Below are 18431 nucleotides of genomic sequence, written 5' to 3' on the forward strand. Positions count from 1 at the left end.
TAACGCGGGCTGGGGGCGCCCAGCCCCCCACCCCCACTCCCGCCAGCATGGCTCGGCGGCCACCCCTCGGGGAGCTGCCTCCGGACTACACCCCCCGAGCTGGATCCGCAGCGCCCCAGGTGAGTGGAGGGGTAGCCGGGAAAGGAAGATTGGGACCCCCGGGTCTGTCACTCAGGTCAGTGCAAGGTGGGACGTCTCTAAGCGCCTTGTGTTACTGCCCGCCTGGGAAAGGGGTGTGTGTGTGTGTGTGTGTGTGTGTGTGTGTGTGTCTTCGGCCGGTGAGAGTGTCTGTGGCTTCATCCCTTCCTACCTGAGAACAGGTGTGTATATATGTATCCTACTCTCAGAAAACAGGTCTCTGCCTTCCTCAGTGTGCATTGGTAGGAGAACAGGAAATGGAGTTCAGTCTTATTCCATGTTTGGCCCTGTGACTGTGTAGGTCCACCCTGTCCTGCACCCAGAAACCAAGAAGCTAGTGCTCGGCAGAGGGTGCACATAGGGAGAAAAGGGGAGGATTCTGTGCCCTGGTGCAGTAATGCCGACTGACCCTTCTCTTCCCATCCCAGATCCTAGCTGGGAGCCTGAAGGCTCCGCTCTGGCTTCGAGCTTACTTCCAGGGCCTGCTCTTCTCGCTGGGCTGCAGGATCCAGAGACACTGTGGCAAAGTGCTCTTCCTGGGACTGCTGGCCTTTGGGGCCCTGGCACTGGGCCTCCGTGTGGCCATCATTGAGACAGACCTGGAACAGCTCTGGGTGGAAGGTGAGTTGTAGACACTGAGCTGCTGGGGTGTGGTGAGCCCAAGACAAGAACAGAGTGAGGCCTGGCCCAGGTGACTCACAGGTTGAGCCTTGACCTGGGAACCGGGAGGTCGTGCAGGGTTCCATTCCCATCAGGGCACATGCCCAGGTTGCTGGATCGGTCCCCAGTAGGGGGCAGGCAGGAGGCAGCCCATCAATGATTCTCTGTCATCATTGATGTTTCTATTTCGCTGTCCCTCTCCCTTCCTCTCTGAAATCAATTTTTAAAAAAGAAGAACAGAGTGGGGAGCTGGTACTGAGTTCCAGTGGACTTGGTTCTGGGTCTGGAGGGGACACCTGCCCGCCGGAGCCTCGGCATCTGGCAGCACTGCTCCCGCCCACACCCGTAGTGGACATCTGATGGGGTCTGTGAATAGGTATATAGGATAGTCATCTGTGAGTGTGTGTCTAGCATTCACTGCCCGCCTTTTATGTGTATTTTTGAACTGCATGGCAGGATTTGCAAAGGCAACTTTTTTTAAAAGACCCATCTTTTAGTAGCAAAGTAAAACATGTACTGGAATATGATACAACGCAGAATATGATTATGTTGTACAAGAGAAGGCAGGGAGAGATCCCATCTGACCTGGAGACCAGCAGTTAGAACTGGAGGGCTGGGGAGGCTGAGTAAATCACCTGACTGGGCTCCAGGGAGAGGTCCCAGGCCCCAGACCCCAGCCCGCTGCAACCATTTAGTCAATCTGCACTTCCTGGAGACCAAATCCTCACTTCCTCATGGAAGTATTAGATTAAAATTATTTCTTAGTAATAATTTTGCCATAACTATCTCCTTTCCCGGGGCCTGCTTTCATAGGGCAGCCCTTTAACAGAGTCAAACTCCCTTCTGTTCTTGCCTAAAAATTTGCATTTGTAGGTTCCCCAAACCTCCCCCAGCCCTGGCCCACACCCAAGGGCAGGGCCTAGGTTAGAGTCTCACACTCTCAAGTTACTTCAAATGCTGGCAAGCTCTGGGATCCAGAGCAGATGTTTCTTAGAGCCTGCCTGCCTGCCTGCCTGGCTCCCGCACCCCATCCCCACCCCACCCCAGCCCTCTGCAGACTCACACACACACACACACACACACACTCGAGGCCAGCCTGGGGTTGAGGGCAATGTTTATGCGTGCCTGCCTGCCCCCGGCCCCAGGACACACATGTGCGTACACGCACATACACACACCCCCACCCACACCGCTGCTGCCTGGGTGGTCCCAAATTACTCTTGGATTTCCTGCCACAATGGAGGCTGTCTCCCCCCTCTTCCTCCTTCTCCATTCCCCAAATCTTCCCCATCTCAACATTGCTTGCACCTCCACGTTTCTTCATTCTCTTCCCTACACCCCAGCCCAGGACAGGCTAGATCCCACCAGATTTTTGCTGCTGTTGCTGGGAGAGTGGTGAAGTGGTGTAGCCAATTCCTAGCACTTTTTCCTTTATTTAGAATACCGTTCTGCCCTGTACTGGCTTGGGCTGGGGGTGAGGTCAAAGCAGTGATCTTGACCTGATCTTTTCTCTATAGTCTGTAGTGAGGCTTCTCCCAGCAATGCCCTATTCCAGTGATGGCAAACCTTTTGAGCTCGGCGTGTCAGCATTTTGAAAAACCCTAACTTAACTCTGGTGCCGTGTCACATATAGAAATTTTTTGATATTTGCAACCATAGTAAAACAAAGACTTATATTTTTGATATTTATTTTATATATTTAAATGCCATTTAACAAAGAAAAATCAATCAAAAAAATGAGTTCGCGTGTCACCTCTGACACGCGTGTCATAGGTTCACCATCACTGCCCTATTCAGTGAGGAGCTAATCTAGGTGAGGATGGAAAGGAACGTTCTATTCCTTTCCATTTTACTAACACAGAAAGCAAAGAAAAAGCGAGACATTGGCTATCCGAGTTCAGGGTCTTCTCCAGCTCCAGCTTTGCCTTGGTGAGAGTTGGAATGTGACTTGTCCTTTCTGATTAATTTAAAGAAAAACCGAAAGGTCTCAGAAATAGATCGTTAAAATGAAAATCACAACATATAGCCCAACTGGTACTTACAGAAACAGTGATAGAGATGGTTTGAAATTGGACCTGTCCCTGAAAATAAGAAATACATCGCCATTCTATCTAGAAGGCAAGGGATGGCCACACATCAGCAGTTGGTAGAACCACTGAAATCCATGGAAATACTTAGATTTTCTTTCTATAACCTTAGAGGTCAGCCTCAGTTCTCCTTGCTCACCTAATTGGTTACTAAACCAGCAAATTCTTCCTTCTTACCTTCTCTCATTACAGACCCTCCTTCTCACCTTGGTGGCCATTGCTCTAGTTCAGGGGTGGGGAACATCCAGCCCGCAGGCCCATATAAGGCCCGAGAAATCATTTGGTCTGGACCTGCTAAGGCATTAGGGGTGAGTTAATTAAATGTTTGACCAAATACAGCAGGCTTGCTTTTAAGTTGATAATTTCGTATGGACTGTGAACGATGTTATAAATATCCCAATGGCCCTTGACATTTGCCAGTGGAAGCCCTTCTCACTCTCCAGCAGGACATTTCTGATTGTATCGTTTGGTATGCTTTTAGCCACATGAAAGAGAAAGGAAAGGGGGGGAAGGAAGGGAGAAGATGGAGTTGTCACCCCCTGCAACAGGAAACCTGGCAGTAGACAGTAGAGAAGTTCCAGGATGGTTAATTCAGCAACCTCAGGACTAATGCCTAAGTACCTTTCTCCTCTGCCTTCCTCAGCGTGTTGGGCTTTCGTCCTCAGACTTGTCACCTCCTTGTCATGGTTGCTTCAGTACCAGAAGCCTCCCAGCTCACTTCCCATAAGGTCACGTTGGCAAGAATGGGCAGCACTCTGTGCCTAAATTCTTCACTGGGGAAGGCAGTGGAATTACTGTGATTGACTTCTTAGACCCGTGGTCGGCAAACCACGGCTCGCAAGCCACATGCGGCTCTTTGGCCCCTTGAGTGTGGCTCTTCCACAAAATACCACGTGCGGGCGCCCACGTACAGTGCGATTGAAACTTCGTGGCCCATGCGCAGAAGTCGGTATTTTGTGGAAGAGCCACACTGAAGGGGCCAAAGAGCCGCGTGTGGCTCTCGAGCCGCGGTTTGCCGAGCCACAGTTTGCCAACCACTGTTAGACTAATCAGATGCCCCCATCACCCCACCACCCCCTCACCCCCCCCCACCACCCACCCCCCCACACTCCCCACCCCACCCCCACCCCCCAGGCTGGGAAGGGGCCCGACTTCCCTGAATCATTAGGCCCTTCAGGGGATGGCCAAGGAAAGCAAGGTCTGTTAGAGAGGGACTGATCCTGTCCCTCTCACCTTCAAATCTGCCTCCACACTGCCCTCCTGTGGTGCATCTAAATCTTGCGTAGTCCGTCCCTGGTAAGAGTCCCTCCATCACTTTCTATAGGTTCTGTGGAGGCTCCAGAATCAAGGCCAAGCTTCTTAGCACACTTTCTAGGCCCTCCACAATCTAACTCTTTTTTTTTTAATCGCCCAGCCAGCGTGGTTCAGTGGTTGAGCGTCGACCTAAGAACCAGGAGGTTACAGTTCGATGCCCTGTCAAGGCACATGCCCAGGTTGCGAGCTCAATCCCCAGTAGGGGGTGTGCAGGAGGCAGCTGAGCAATGATTCTCTCTCATCGTTGATGTTTCTATCACTCTTATAAGCCAGCAATGAGTGCTATCAACATTTTATTTTTGCTAATTTGATAGATAGTATTGCTCTTTTTTAAAAAATATATTTTATTGATTTTTTACAGAGAGGAAGGGAGAGGGATAGAGAGTTAGAAACATCGATGAGAGAGAAGCATCGAGCAGCTGCCTCCTGCACAGGGGATGTGCCTACTGGGGATGTGCCCACAACCAAGGCACATGCCCCTCACCGGAACCAAACCCGGGACCCCTCAGTCCCCAGGCCAACGCTCTATCCAGTGAGTCAAACCAGCTAGGGCTATTGCCCTTTTAATTTGCGTTTATAGGATTAGCTATAAGGTGGGCTCTTTTTCCATGCTCATGCTAGCTGACTAGTTATATTCTCCCTTTTGTAGGCATGAAAGTTTTTAACAAATATCGATTTATGTTGTTATTAATAACTCAAGGATATTTTTTCATTGATTTCTAGAGAGAGTAAAAGGGGGGGGGGGGGGCGGGAGAGACAGAGAGAAGCATTGATGTGAGAGACACATTGATTGGCTGCCTCCCACAAGAGCCCGGACCAGGGCTGCGGATCAAATCACAGCTGAGGAACACGCCCCTGATCGGATTCGAATCCGGGACCCTCTAGTCACTGAGCCAAACCGGCTGGGGTACAAATGTCGATTTTGATGTCTCCTCCCATTCTATTTCCTCCCTGCTCACTTACAGTCATTTTTTTCTCCAGTTCTTTCTCATTTTTCTGTCACATCATTTCTCTCCCAGCAATGATTGAGTAATAACTTTGTGTCTGTGCCTACTACGTGCTGGGCAATTCTGTAAGGACTGTGCCTGCATTTATTGTAATTCTACCGAGGTAGGCGTTGTCTCCATTTTACAGATGGGGAAACTGAGGGTCAGAGACTAAGTACTTTGCCCCAAGCACAGACTGAGTGTCAGAGCCAAGGCTCAAAGCCAGGTCTTCACAGAGCCTGCGTGCTCTCCCCTGCACCTGTGCTCTCTTCTTGCTCGTACAATACATCCCAGGTCATCTGTCCCCGTATCTATCATGTCACTGTCAGCCAAGGTTTATCTTTTCTCTCCTCGTTTTTTCTCAGGATTCTTTATTCTCTTTGATGTTGTATTTGAAATTGTCAGTGTTTTTTCTCCTGCTTTCTTATTAGTTCTCTCTGGGTTCCTTCCTTCTGCCCTCCCTCCTTCCCCTCAGCACTCACTCCCTATGGGGAGCTGATCCCTGTCCTCCCCTCCCATCCTTCCTCGTGGCAGCTCTGGCCTGAGCTTGGTGACATAAGCACTGTAGTGCAGGCCTGGGAGAGGAGTGGGGAGTCAGGGGGCAGAAAAAGAGTAGGTGGATGCCCTGGCCAGGTTGCTCAGTGGTTAGAGCGTCATCCCATACACCAAAAGGTTTCAGGTTCGATTCCTGGTCAGGGCACATACACAGGTTGAAGGTTTAATCCCTGGTCAGGGCTCGTATGGGAGGTAAGCAATCAATGTCTCTTTCTCTCTTTCTCCCCAACCCCCCATCCCTTTCTCCCTCCCTTCCTCTCTCAAAAAAAAAAGAGTAGGTGGAAGGGGGCAGGGTGGCTGTGTGAAACTGGGTTCATGGAGGGGGGGCCAGAAATGGGGTTTGGGTCAGGGATGTAAGTATATAAGCAGATCTGTTTTGGGGGGGAACCAAGGGTTTGGGGCTCTCATGAGTGAGAAGATTATGTGGGTTTGAAAAAGAGATTGGGGAGCATGATGATGCCAGTGGGACTGGCATCTCAGAGAGGCAGTGCGTGTGGGCCCAGGTAGGTAGAGGCAGAACTGGGTCTAAGACCAGACCAAGGGCACCAGCCCCTCGCCCTCCTCCAAACCAGTCAGCTCCTCGCCTCCCCAAGCCCCAGTGACAGAGCCTGACTCCATGGCCAGCACAGTGCAGGGCGGGAGGGGCACTGAGACTGAGGAGGCCGAGGCGGGCCTGGCACTGGGACCCCGGTTGTCTGGCAGGGAGGCTGGTGAAAGGGATCGGGGTCCCTTTCTTCCCCTTGGCCTGCTTTGCTGTCACCGCTGCCAGGGACATGAGCTGAGTCCAGGGACTTCCTGTGTGCGGGGCCCAGTGTATGAAGGTGTCACACTATGAGACTGCGATCCTCCCCTCGCCTGTGCCACGGCAGACCCATTGTTTCCAGGCACTCCCTGCCCTGCCCTCTTGGCAGGACGGTGTGACTGTAGTCACTGCCGGGGCAACCTGCGCTAGGAGCTGCCCAGCCCTGCTCCTTTAGGGCAGCCTCCCTATTGGCCCCTTTAGTCACCTCGTCTTCCCCACCAGCTCGGAGAGGGACTGAGCGAGGGCTCCCTCAGCACGGTGCCCATCACCCCAGCCCTGGCCCAGCTCAAACTAATGTCTCATGTTTTAGTTTTTTGCCCCAAACCTAGCCAGTTGGTTCATGCTCAGTTCTTAGACCACACGAGAATCCCATAGGCCACACCACTAGGCTCTGGCTTTCCTGCGGAGCCGGGGCGTCAGGGTGGCCATCAGGGAGAACGGCGAGGAGGGGAGGGGGGGACAGCAGCACTTCTCCCACTGGTCCTGGGGGGCATCGTGGGCTAGGGCCCCGCATCCCCCAGAGTCTGATCCCCTGTGCTCTCTCCCCTGCGCTCTCCTCCTTGCTCTGGCAGTGGGCAGCCGGGTGAGCCAGGAGCTGCAGTACACCAAGGAGAAGCTGGGCGAGGAGGCTGCGTACACCTCCCAGATGTTGATACAGACCCCGCGCCAGGAGGGGGAGAACGTCCTCACACCTGAGGCACTGCGCCTCCACCTCCAGGCAGCCCTCACCGCCAGCAAAGTGCAAGTATCGCTCTATGGAAAGTGAGTCTGGCAGGTCCCCGAGCAGCCGGGGGTGAGGCGTGCGAGGGCAGGGCCGGAGTGGGAATCCCCCTCTGCTGACCTCCTGCCTGTGCCCCCGGCTACTGCAGGTCCTGGGACTTGAACAAAATCTGCTACAAGTCAGGAGTTCCCCTCATTGAAAATGGGATGATTGAGCGGGTGAGTTCCTGAGCTGCTCTGCGCGGGTGGAGTTGGAGCCTTTCCTGAAGGAGGGGGCGCTCTGGGAGGCCGAGTCGGGAGGTGGGGGGTGTGGAGGGACCCCACAAAGGTCATGGAGAAAGGAGCCCCGAGGCAGGACTCATGGGGCCCGGGGTGTCCCTGGCAGATGATTGAGAAGCTGTTCCCGTGCGTGATCCTCACCCCCCTCGACTGCTTCTGGGAGGGAGCCAAGCTCCAAGGGGGCTCTGCCTACTTGCCGTGAGTGCCCCTCCCCCCTCCCTCCCCCACCCGGGGCCCTGCCTGTCGTGGGCGGGTGCGGGGACGTCTCCAGCAGAAAAGAGGGGTGGGAGTAAAGGCGATCAAAACCTTACCAAGGGCCCAGTGACCTCCCAGGCCACGGTCAGAGCAGGGCTGCCCAGCTCTCTCCACGTCCCCCATCTCCTCGCCCAAAGGAGAGGCAGACCTGTCTTATCAGACGGGACAAAACACGAAGGTCTGTAGGACCTGAGCCAAGATCTTTTTGAAAGATCCCCAGAAAGAGACAGTGCCAAGGAGAGTTAGCCGGGTATCTGCTACGCTGTTGCCCAGGCCAGAAAGGAAACCTGTTAGGAGCAGTGCCCATATGGTTCTGTGCTAGAGCTAAGGGTAGGCGGCTTGGGAAGGGACTCCCCGGGCTTTTCTGAGCCTTTCCCATCTGTGCTGATGTCCATCCTCGCCCCTTGCCTCCATCCCCGGCTACTGCAGCAGCCTGGGGGCCCTGGGAGGCCGAGCCTGCATTCCCTCCATGCGGAGGAGCTTGGGGTGCAGCAGCCTGGGGGCCCTGGGAGGCCGAGCCTGCATTCCCTCCATGCGGAGGAGCTTGGGGTGCAGCAGCCTGGGGGCCCTGGGAGGCCGAGCCTGCATTCCCTCCATGCGGAGGAGCTTGGGGTGCAGCAGCCTGGGGGCCCTGGGAGGCCGAGCCTGCATTCCCTCCATGCGGAGGAGCTGGGGTGCAGCACTGGTCCCCTCGCAGCAGTTTGGAGGGTGGGAATTGATCCCTGATTCTCACCAGCCACGGGCTCTCCCCTCAGCGGCCGTCCCGACATCCAGTGGACCAACCTGGATCCCGAGCAGCTGCTGGAGGAGCTGGGCCCCTTCGCCGCCCTTGAGGGCTTCCGGGAGCTGCTGGCCAAGGCACAGGTGGGCCAGGCCTACGTGGGGCGGCCCTGCCTGAACCCTGACGACCCTCACTGCCCACCTAGCGCTCCCAACCACCACAGCCGGCAGGTGGGTTCCGGCCGGCAGGCCTGCAGGGCAAGGCTGTCTTCCTGGCTTTTCCCTCCTCTCTTCCTGGGATGGGAGGGAGCATCTGAGCTCTGCCCCCCGTTTCCCGAATGTTGTTACCCTGTCCCCACTGTGCTAGACACCTAGTGTTCCGTTCTCAATCCGTTCTCCCAGGGAACCCGCCCGTGGCACAGGAATCCCTGTGTCCTTTTCTAAGCCAGAAAGGCTGGAATTTGTCAAAATAGACTTGTCCAGGGAAACTGAGAAAAAGTAGCTAAGCACGATGTCATACCTAGTTTCCCGAGTGTCCCTGTGAATATGGGCCTTTCCCCCAAACCCACCCAGTTACGCCAGCTCCTCCCAGCAGCCTAGCCCAGGCCCCTGCTCCGCCCTGTGGCCTCGCCTCGTCTCTGCAGGTCACTGAAGCCCAGGCCAGAAGCTCAGAAGTTATCTGCCCTTCAGGCCTACAGAGCTCCGTGGTTCCTGAAGGGACCAGCCCAGGGACACGGTTCCCACAGCCAGAGCCCTGAGTGATGACCCTCCTCTGCCCCCTCCAGGCTCCCCACGTGGCTCAGGAACTGAGCGGGGGCTGCCACGGTTTCTCCCACAAGTTCATGCACTGGCAGGAGGAACTGCTGCTGGGAGGCGTGGCCAGGAACCCCCAAGGACAGCTGCTCAGGTAGGGCCCTCCTGGGACTTGGCAAGGGGACCCCAGGCTGGGAATTCACGCTCCAATTCCAGGCAGCTCGGTCAAGAGCCCCCGGCACGCCCCCCCCTGGCATCCAGGCCAGCGCTGACCCGGACTCCTGCCCCTCCCCAGGGCCGAGGCCCTGCAGAGCACCTTCCTGCTGATGAGCCCCCGCCAGCTGTACGAGCACTTCCGGGGTGACTACCAGACGCACGACATCAGCTGGAGTGAGGAGCAGGCGGGCACCGTGCTGCAGGCCTGGCAGCGGCGCTTCGTGCAGGTCAGTGTGGAGTAAGGCAGGGCGGTGCCCTGAGGCCGCGCCGCCTCCTGCCCCTCAGACCCACCCTGTGTCTCCAGCTGGCCCAGGAGGCCCTGCCCGAGAACGCGTCCCAGCAGATCCACGCCTTCTCCTCCACCACCCTGGATGACATCCTGCAGGCCTTCTCCGAAGTCAGCGCTGCCCGCGTGGCCGGCGGCTATCTGCTCATGGTGGGTCCCGCTCCTGGCTCCTTGCCCCCCTCCACCCGGTGCCTGCCCCGGGAACCCCTGTCCCAGACTGTCCTCTCTCCCCGCAGCTGGCCTACGCCTGTGTGACTATGCTACGGTGGGACTGTGCCCAGTCCCAGGGTGCCGTGGGCCTCGCCGGGGTGCTGCTGGTGGCCCTGGCAGTGGCCTCGGGCCTCGGGCTCTGCGCCCTGCTCGGCATCGCCTTCAATGCTGCCACCACCCAGGTACAGCGGGACTGCAGGGCAGACGTGGGTGCCCACAGCTCGGGCTCCTCGGTTCCTCCAGCTGCCCGCCCTGTGCCCCTCTAGGTGCTGCCCTTCTTGGCACTGGGCATCGGCGTGGATGACATATTCCTGCTGGCACACGCCTTCGCGGAGGCCCCGCCTGACACCCCCCTGCAGGTGCGCTTCCCTCTGCGGCCTGGGCCTGTGGGGTCAGCCCGGGGGTTAAGAGCCTCTTGGTTTGGGTGACCTTGGCCGGTAGTTAACCTCTTTGCCTCAGCTCCCTCATCTGTAAGTGGATGTAATACTGTGCTTGTATCATAAAGGTTGGCGTGCGGATCGGTGAGGTAATTCAAGTCGAGTGCTTGGGACAGTGTGTGTGGCCGCACGTGTGCTCGGGAACTGTTAGCTGCTGTGTGATCATTGTCCCTCCTCGGCCGTCCCACGTTCCCACGCCGCCCCTTCACTGCACCCCGGAGACTCAGGCCCCTCCCCTGTCCTGGCAGGAGCGCATGGGCGAGTGTCTGCTCCGCACGGGCCCCAGCGTCACACTCACATCCATCAACAACATGGTGGCCTTCTTCATGGCCGCCCTCGTTCCCATCCCTGCGCTGCGGGCCTTCTCCTTGCAGGTGAGGCTTCGGGAAGAGGGCCGGGCGGGGTGGGCGCGTGGCGGGCGCGGGGCGGGCGTGCTTCACCCAGCCTCTGCGCCCTCCCTGCCCGTCCCCAGGCGGCCGTCGTGGTCGGCTGCAACTTTGCGGCCGTGATGCTCGTCTTCCCGGCGGTCCTCAGCCTGGACCTGCACCGGCGCCACTGCCAGCGCCTCGATGTGCTCTGCTGCTTCTCCAGGTGCTGCCCCTCACCCCCCTCCATCCCGCCAGGCTGGCCTCCCTTGGCACCCCCACCCGGTCCCCTCACTAGCATTTCCCGGCACAGACCTGTCACCCGTCTCTCTGCCTTTCAGCCCCTGTTCTGCTCGGGTGATTCAGATTCTGCCCCAGGAGCTGGCGGACAGGACAGTACCAGTGGGCATTGCCCACCTGACTGCCACCGTCCATGCCTTCGCCCACTGTGACGCCAGCAGCCAGCATGTGATCACCAGCCTGCCTCCCCAAGCCCACCTGGTGCCTCCACCTTCTGACCCACTGAGGTCTGAGCTGTTCAGCCCGGGAGGGTCCACTCGGGACCTCCTGGGCCAGGAGGAGGGAACAAGGCAGAAGGCAGCCTACAAGTCTCTGCCCTGTGCCCGCTGGACTCTTGCCCATTTTGCCCGCCATCAGTTTGCACCCTTGCTGCTCCAGTCACGCGCCAAGGTAAGAGTCCAAGCCCAGAGGAGGGGGCGTGGACCGGGGCAGGCACTTAGGTGTCTCTGGGCCCCAAGAAGGGCAGGGGCCTAGCCCACCATCTGCTGGCTGGGGGGTGTCCCTGGGCCTCCACGGAGCTGCCGTTTCCCGCAGGCTGTGGTGCTGGTCCTCTTTGGGGCTCTTCTGGGCCTGAGCCTCTACGGAGCGACCTTGGTGCAGGACGGGCTGGCCCTGACCGACGTGGTGCCGCGGGGCACCAAGGAGCATGCCTTCCTGAGCGCCCAGCTCAGGTACTTCTCCCTGTACGAGGTGGCCCTGGTGACACAGGGTGGCTTTGACTACGCCCACGCCCAACGCGCCCTCTTTGATCTGCACCAGCGCTTCAGTTCCCTCAAGGCCGTGCTGCCGCCACCCGCCACTCAGGCGCCCCGCACCTGGCTGCACTATTACCGCAACTGGCTGCAGGGTGAGGCGAGGGGACGGCGGGAGGTTGCTGCCGGCAGAACCCCGGCCCCAGGCTGACTGCACCCTCCCTGTCCTCCCCAGGAATCCAGGCTGCGTTTGACCAGGACTGGGCTTCTGGGCGCATTACCCGCCACTCGTACCGCAATGGCTCTGAGGATGGGGCCCTGGCCTACAAGCTGCTCATCCAGACCGGGGACGCCCGGGAGCCTCTGGATTTCAGCCAGGTGGGGAGAGGGCTGGACGGCTCGGGGGGCACAGGGGACCCGGCCTCACGGGCCCAGGCCTTCAGCCCTCCCTGCCTCCGCAGCTGACCACGAGGAAGCTGGTGGACACGGAGGGGCTGGTTCCACCCGAGCTCTTCTACGTGGGGCTGACCGTGTGGGTGAGCAGTGACCCCCTGGGCCTGGCGGCCTCGCAGGCCAACTTCTACCCCCCACCCCCCGAGTGGCTGCACGACAAGTACGACACCACCGGGGAGAACCTGCGCAGTGAGTCCTGGGGAGCGGGAGGGGGGCAGAAGAGCCTCGGCCTGGGCCACACAGGCCCTACCCTAAGGCCCTGCCCACTGCTCCCCGTGCTCACTGGCCACCCCTCCTCTCCTTGCCGCCCCCTCCCCTCCACAGTCCCGGCGGCCCAGCCCCTGGAGTTTGCCCAGTTCCCCTTCCTCCTGCGCGGCCTCCAGAAGACGGAGGACTTTGTGGAGGCCATCGAGGGGGCCCGGGCAGCATGCGCCGAGGCAGGCCAGGCCGGGGTGCGTGCCTACCCCAGCGGCTCCCCCTTCCTCTTCTGGGAGCAGTACCTGGGCCTGCGGCGCTGCTTCCTGCTGGCGGTCTGCATCCTGCTGGTGTGCACGTTCCTCGTCTGTGCCCTGCTGCTGCTCAACCCCTGGACAGCCGGCCTCATAGTGAGTCTGCAGGGTTGGGGCGGAGAGACCCAGGGCTCCCCACCCTCTCCTGCCCGTCCCATCCCCCCTCCTCCCAGGAGCCCCGGCTGAGCTCTGCCCTCCCCAGGTGCTGGTCCTGGCAGTGATGACCGTGGAGCTCTTTGGCATCATGGGTTTCCTGGGCATCAAGCTGAGCGCCATCCCCGTGGTGATCCTTGTGGCCTCTGTGGGCATCGGGGTCGAGTTCACAGTCCATGTGGCTCTGGTGAGCATAGGCACCGGGGGAGGCGTGGGCCAGCTGACTCAGGATGCAGCAAATACTTACCAAGCACCTACTATGTGCTGGGGACTACTTAGGAATTGGGGCTATGATAGCAGTACAGGCAGGCTTTACCTTCAAGGAGCTTATATTCTAGAGGATAGTGGTAAACAAGTAAGCAAATAAATAAGCAGCCATTGCAGCCGAGACGAGGGACAAAGCCCTGAGCAGAGTGGAAGGAGAGAAAACGGGACCCAGTGCTGCTTTTGGGTGGCCTCACTGTGAAGGGGGTCAGAGAAACGGACGGAGGCAGATGGCAATGCGGGGCAGGACGGCTCCTGGCAAGACAGAGGCCGGAGAACGGAGGCAGGCACCGGCCTGGCAAAGCTTCAGGCTCTCCCACAGGGAGGAGTGGGACGTCGAGGGGCCTCAACCAGCTGGAGGCACCAACACAAACAGCTCCCTTCTTTTTCCACTCACAATAGCCCTGTTATTGTTCTGATCATAAGAACTATACCCCTGCGGGGGGGAGGGGGCAGAAGGCAGCATGCGGAGGGAGAAGTGCAAAGAATAGAAATGCCGCCCTGAGAAGTGACAGCATGGTGGTGTCCACCTCCCAGACCAGGGAGGCCAGCTGTTTCTGTAAAGGCCCAGGTGGTAAATATTTTAGGCTTGGCAAGTCCTATAGTCTCCATTGCATCTCTGCCATTGTAGCCTTAAAGCAGAGACAGACACTGCAGATGTGAATGGATGTGGCTGTGTTTAAACAAAACTTTATTTACAAAAACAGGTGACGGGCTGTAGTTTGCCAACCTATTGTGGACAGTGCTCTGTGTCTCACCAGACACATCTGTACAGTGCCACCTAAACAGACTCGTGCACGCTGCCTGGACAGCTCCCAGGCGCTCGGCCCACCCGGCCTCCTGTGGGTCAGGGCGTGGGTGCCCCAGGGGCAGATGACGGCAGCGGGCACCTAGCAGAGCTGGCTGAGGAGCCACTCCCGGACCACTTGTTCCCCCAGGGCTTCCTGACCACCCAGGGCAGCCGGAACCTGCGGGCTGCCCGGGCCCTCGAGCACACGTTTGCCCCGGTGACCGATGGGGCCGTCTCCACGTTGCTGGGTCTGCTCATGCTTGCTGGTTCCAACTTTGACTTCATCGTAAGGTAGAGGGGTGCGCAGGGCAGGGGGGCAGGGCTGCCCGTGCTGACCTCGGGGCCTGCCCAGGCTGACCTCCCACCCCCACCAGGTACTTCTTCGTGGTGCTGACGGTGCTCACACTCCTGGGCCTCCTCCATGGGCTCGTGCTGCTGCCTGTGCTGCTGTCCATCCTGGGCCCCCCACCAGAGGTGACCAGGCCCTCCCTCTGCTCCTGGCCCAGAGGACGGAGTGGGACGGGCAGGGGGAGGGTCAGAGCCAGAACAAGGTGCCCTCAGCGGCCAAGAGTCAGGGCTCACCTCCCAAGGATCCTCCCCATGAGGCGCTACCAACTGAAGGTGGCAGCCTCCCCTTTGCCCCGACACCATGGCCTGCCCTCATCCCTCCTGGCTTCTTTACAGAACCCACCTTAGCCTCTAGGGTCCAGAGCAAGGTGCACGGTTTGTCCAGGCCTTGACACCTGTCCGTTGGCCAACAAGGGCCCAGCTTCCCAACAGCCATGGCGATGCACCAGGCAGGTGCTGAGGGGATCGGGGCTCCAGCCCGGCGCTCACGGGCTGGTGTCTCTCCCCAGGTGGTACAGATGTACAAAGAGAGCCCCGAGGCCTTGAGGCCCCCGGCTCCACGAACAGGAGGGCTCAGGTGGGGGTTGTCCCCCACCCTGCCCCAGAGCTTCGCCAGAGTGACTACCTCCATGACCGTGGCCCTCCACCCGCCCCCACTGCCTGGTGCCTACATCCACCCAGCCTCTGATGAGCCTCCTTGGTCCCCTGCTGCCACACCGGCTGCCAACGGCTCCAGCAACCTCACTTCTAGGGGACCGTGTCCAGCCCCGGAGTGAAAGCGCAGCTGAAGCATGGAGGCCCTGCTTGGGCCACGTGAAGTCACTGGAAAGCAGGGGGTGGTTACTGAGTGCAGGGCGGACTCCTGGAGAGTGCTGCTGCTGCTGCCGCCTGCCTGCACCCCCTCCCCTGACTCGGCCATCACAGACCTCCCTGATGTCTGCACAGAACCAGCACCTAGGCTGTGAGCAGCCTTCCACACTGGGTCCCGCGTGCCTGTCCCTGTGTCCGGGTAGGAGTAAAACCAGCACCCCCCCACTGCTGCCCCCAGCCAACCAAGCCTGAGGGACCCTCTAGCACCCTTTGCCGGTCGTCCTGGCCCCCACTGCCTGGTGACTCCTGGGTAGGCTCTCTGTATCCCTGCCTACCTCCTACCACATAAATTATTTATATGAAGATGTTTATTTTTGTAGTTTGTACAGATGTTAGCTATGCTGAAAGTTTTATTTTTAAAGAGTGAAATATATTCTATATGAACTCATCTCAAATGGCTTTGGTGCTTTTCTTTCCGACAGAGTTGGGAGTTTGCAAGTAAAAATGTCAGGACCTGAGGTCCTAGGGCTGCTCTGTTCCTGGGTGGGAAAGGCCCCAGGTTCTCAATGTTTGTCACATGGCCGCAGTCTATTTATTCACCCAGGAGTGAAGGTGATGTTCAGCAAATGTCGGTCATGTGCTTGGTAATGGTCTGGGTTGAGTGCTTAGCGTACAACATGACCTAAATGTCGCCCTAATCGGTTTGGCTCAGTGGATAGAGCGTCAGCCTGCGGACTCAAGGGTCCCAGGTTCAATTCCGGTCAAGGGCATGTACCTTAGTTGTGGGCACATCCCCAATAGGGGGTGTGCAGGAGGCAGCTGATCGATGTTTCTAACTCTCTATCCCTCCCCCTTCCTCTCTGTTAGAAATCAATAAAATATATTTTAAAAAATAAAAATAAATGTTTTTAGTGTCAAACGCTGCTGTGTGGCTTTCAGCCACCATAATCCAGCCCTGCACACCCCCAGTCGCCTTGCCCCCTTCCTGTTTCAGCCGCATGCCAGGCATGGATGAGGGCACAGCCATCAGCAGATGGAAAGTGCGATGGGAGATCAGGAAAGTAGCCCATGGAAGAGATGGGGTCTGGGGAGATATTTCAGTTTTGCCCCCAGACCAATCTCAAGGCAGAGGCCTCTATAGGTTAGCAGTCAGCCTGGCACCCCTGAGGCCAGACATCCAGGGGATCAGTGGGGGACTGTTCAGAAACTATGCTAGGAACCAGTGAGGCACTGTATGGAAGATGTTTTTTCTGTGAAGGTTGAACAGTCCCCTTGCACAGAGCTCTTGCAGACTCTGGCCACACCCCTGGACTAGAGTACTGGGCCTCAGTCCATAGGGTGGGGTGGGGGGCGGATCTTTTGTTGCCTTTCCCCAACTATTCCAGGGCTCAGTCTCAGCCACCCACTCACCAGGAACAATCCCACCCTGAGAGTACTGCCTTCTCATACCTCACCTTCCACCCCAAGGCCAGATAATCATGTTCTGACCAAAAATGAAAAAACTAAGCCTAATGCAGCTGAACCAACACTAAAATACCTAAAAAGACTTACGATAAGTGAGTACAGTAGTTGGCTTGGAAACTAGACTAGGGGGTGTACCCAAGGCGTCCAGGGAATGGAAGTTGGCTGGATTTGGGTCCGGGGTGTTTGGGTCACTAGGAGCTTTTGGGTGGAGCCGAAGAGCTTACGAGACTGGAACATGCAAAAGCTGTCAGACCACTGCGCCACTTACCAGCTGAGTGACCTGTGAAAGTTAACACCCGAGCCTCAGTGTCTTCCTCTGTGAAATGGGAAGATTAGCCCTAACTGACTTGGCTCAGTGGATAGAGCACTGGGCTGAGGACTGAAGGGTCCCAGGTTTGATTCTGGTCCAGGGCATGCACCTTGGTTGTGAGCTCTATCCCCAGTGGGGGGTGTGCAGAAGGCAGCTGCTCTCTGTTTCTAATTCTCTATCCCTCTCCCTTCCTCTCTGTAAAAAATCAATAAAAATATATTAAAAAAAAAAGAAATGGGACGATTAGAGCCTATCTTGTAGGGTGCTATCTTTTTCTTTCAGGATTTTAAATAAAATCCTTATGTAAGAAATGACCTGGCGCCCCAGCTGGCTTGGGTCAGTGGATAGAGCGTCGGCCTGCGGACTGAAGGGTCCCAGGTCCGACTCCAGCAAAGGGCACATGCCTGGGTTGCGCGCTCCATCCCCAGTGGGGGGCGTGCAGGAGGCAGCCAGTCAGTGATTCTCGTCATTGACGATTCTATCTCTTTCTCCCTCTCCCTTCCTCTCTGAAATCAGTAAAAATATATTTAAAAAGAAAAAAAAAAGAAATGAAATGACCTGGCATCTCCCAAGTGCTGTGTTTGTAGTTTGTATAGATGTGAGCTTTTTCCGAAAGATTTTGCTGTGACTGCATGCTTAGGGAGAAACCCTGAAACATGTGTCCTGGTGTGGCTGCAGCTGAAGGGATTCCCGCCAGGGAGCTCCCGGCCACTGGAGTGGTCAGTCCTGGGGCGCTGACCACATCCGGTCTCTGGGACACGTCCGAGCTTGCAGGGCAGTGCACCCTGGGTGGCACCTCACAAGACTCCGACTTCAACACCCTCACCCCTCGCGATCACTGACAAGATAAAATCCGCGCTGTTTCCAGGCCCAACTCCATTTAGCCTCCGCCGTCACCCCAGCCCTGGGCCGCGCCCTGCTGCACCCGGGCTGCCTCACCTCCCGAATTTCACACCCATTCCCCCCGGTGGAGCACGGTGCCCTCCCCTGGACGGGACTATCCTTGGATACCTCGGATGCCGCCTCCTTCGGGGGTGCGGGCGCTGCGCCTCTCCCGTGGCCCCACTGCCCCTAATGTCTGTGCGGGACGGTCTCCGCTTCTGTCCCTACAACTGTGGGGTCCCTGCGGGTATGGAAGGCTCGGACTGAACCTCAACGATGGGGACTTGCTTAATCCCAGCCCCTCAAGGAACCAGGCACCCGGCCCCGGCGGGAAACGCCCTGTCTTCCCCGGCAAACCCGGCGCGGTTCCCGGCGGACCGCAAAGAGGGGAAGAGCTGCCGCCCCGGGTCCGACGGCGCCGCCCCGCGGGGGCAGCTGGTGTCGCGGCCTCGCCCCGAGCGGCCTGTGATTTGCATACCCATCGTGCACCACGAAACCAGTCCCCACGCGGATTCCCACCCGCGGGAACCTCCCGCTGCCGCCGGGCACGCCGCTGGGAGAAAGGCAGGGTCTCTGCAAACGCCGGGCGGGGCGCGGGCCCGCGGGCACGCGGCCACCGTAACTGAGCTGGGGGTGAGCCTGCTCTAAGCCTCCCGGGCGGAGGGCGGCGGGC

General features: G+C 58.1%; 1 protein-coding gene across 1 annotated transcript; it reads left to right on the top strand.

The window, feature by feature from the left end:
• On the top strand, positions 1-15544 carry PTCH2 (patched 2). Its single transcript, XM_070403260.1, has 22 exons — positions 1-119; positions 567-759; positions 7115-7304; positions 7412-7481; positions 7648-7739; positions 8552-8747; positions 9302-9423; positions 9565-9712; positions 9790-9921; positions 10008-10163; positions 10248-10340; positions 10667-10792; positions 10891-11009; positions 11125-11473; positions 11618-11930; positions 12011-12153; positions 12237-12417; positions 12553-12833; positions 12940-13077; positions 14093-14235; positions 14319-14418; positions 14802-15544. Exons 1-22 carry the CDS (start codon positions 48-50, stop codon positions 15066-15068), a joined length of 3624 nt encoding a protein of 1207 aa, XP_070259361.1. The 5' UTR covers positions 1-47; the 3' UTR covers positions 15069-15544.
• Positions 15545-18431: the final 2887 nt, after the last annotated feature.

The sequence above is a fragment of the Myotis yumanensis genome, unplaced genomic scaffold (genome assembly GCF_028538775.1).
Source record: "Myotis yumanensis isolate MYYU_CA2020_CCGP unplaced genomic scaffold, mMyoYum1.0.hap1 SCAF_2, whole genome shotgun sequence".
Classification (NCBI taxonomy): Eukaryota; Metazoa; Chordata; class Mammalia; order Chiroptera; family Vespertilionidae; genus Myotis; species Myotis yumanensis.

Bases quoted from the DNA above. Each gene is read 5' to 3' on its own strand.
- PTCH2 (XM_070403260.1), top strand. From the start codon at position 48: ATGGCTCGGCGGCCACCCCTCGGGGAGCTGCCTCCGGACTACACCCCC. The intron at 7,305-7,411 runs GTGAGTCTGGCA...CGGCTACTGCAG, and splicing joins CAAGTATCGCTCTATGGAAA to GTCCTGGGACTTGAACAAAA. The intron at 9,713-9,789 runs GTCAGTGTGGAG...CTGTGTCTCCAG, and splicing joins GGCAGCGGCGCTTCGTGCAG to CTGGCCCAGGAGGCCCTGCC.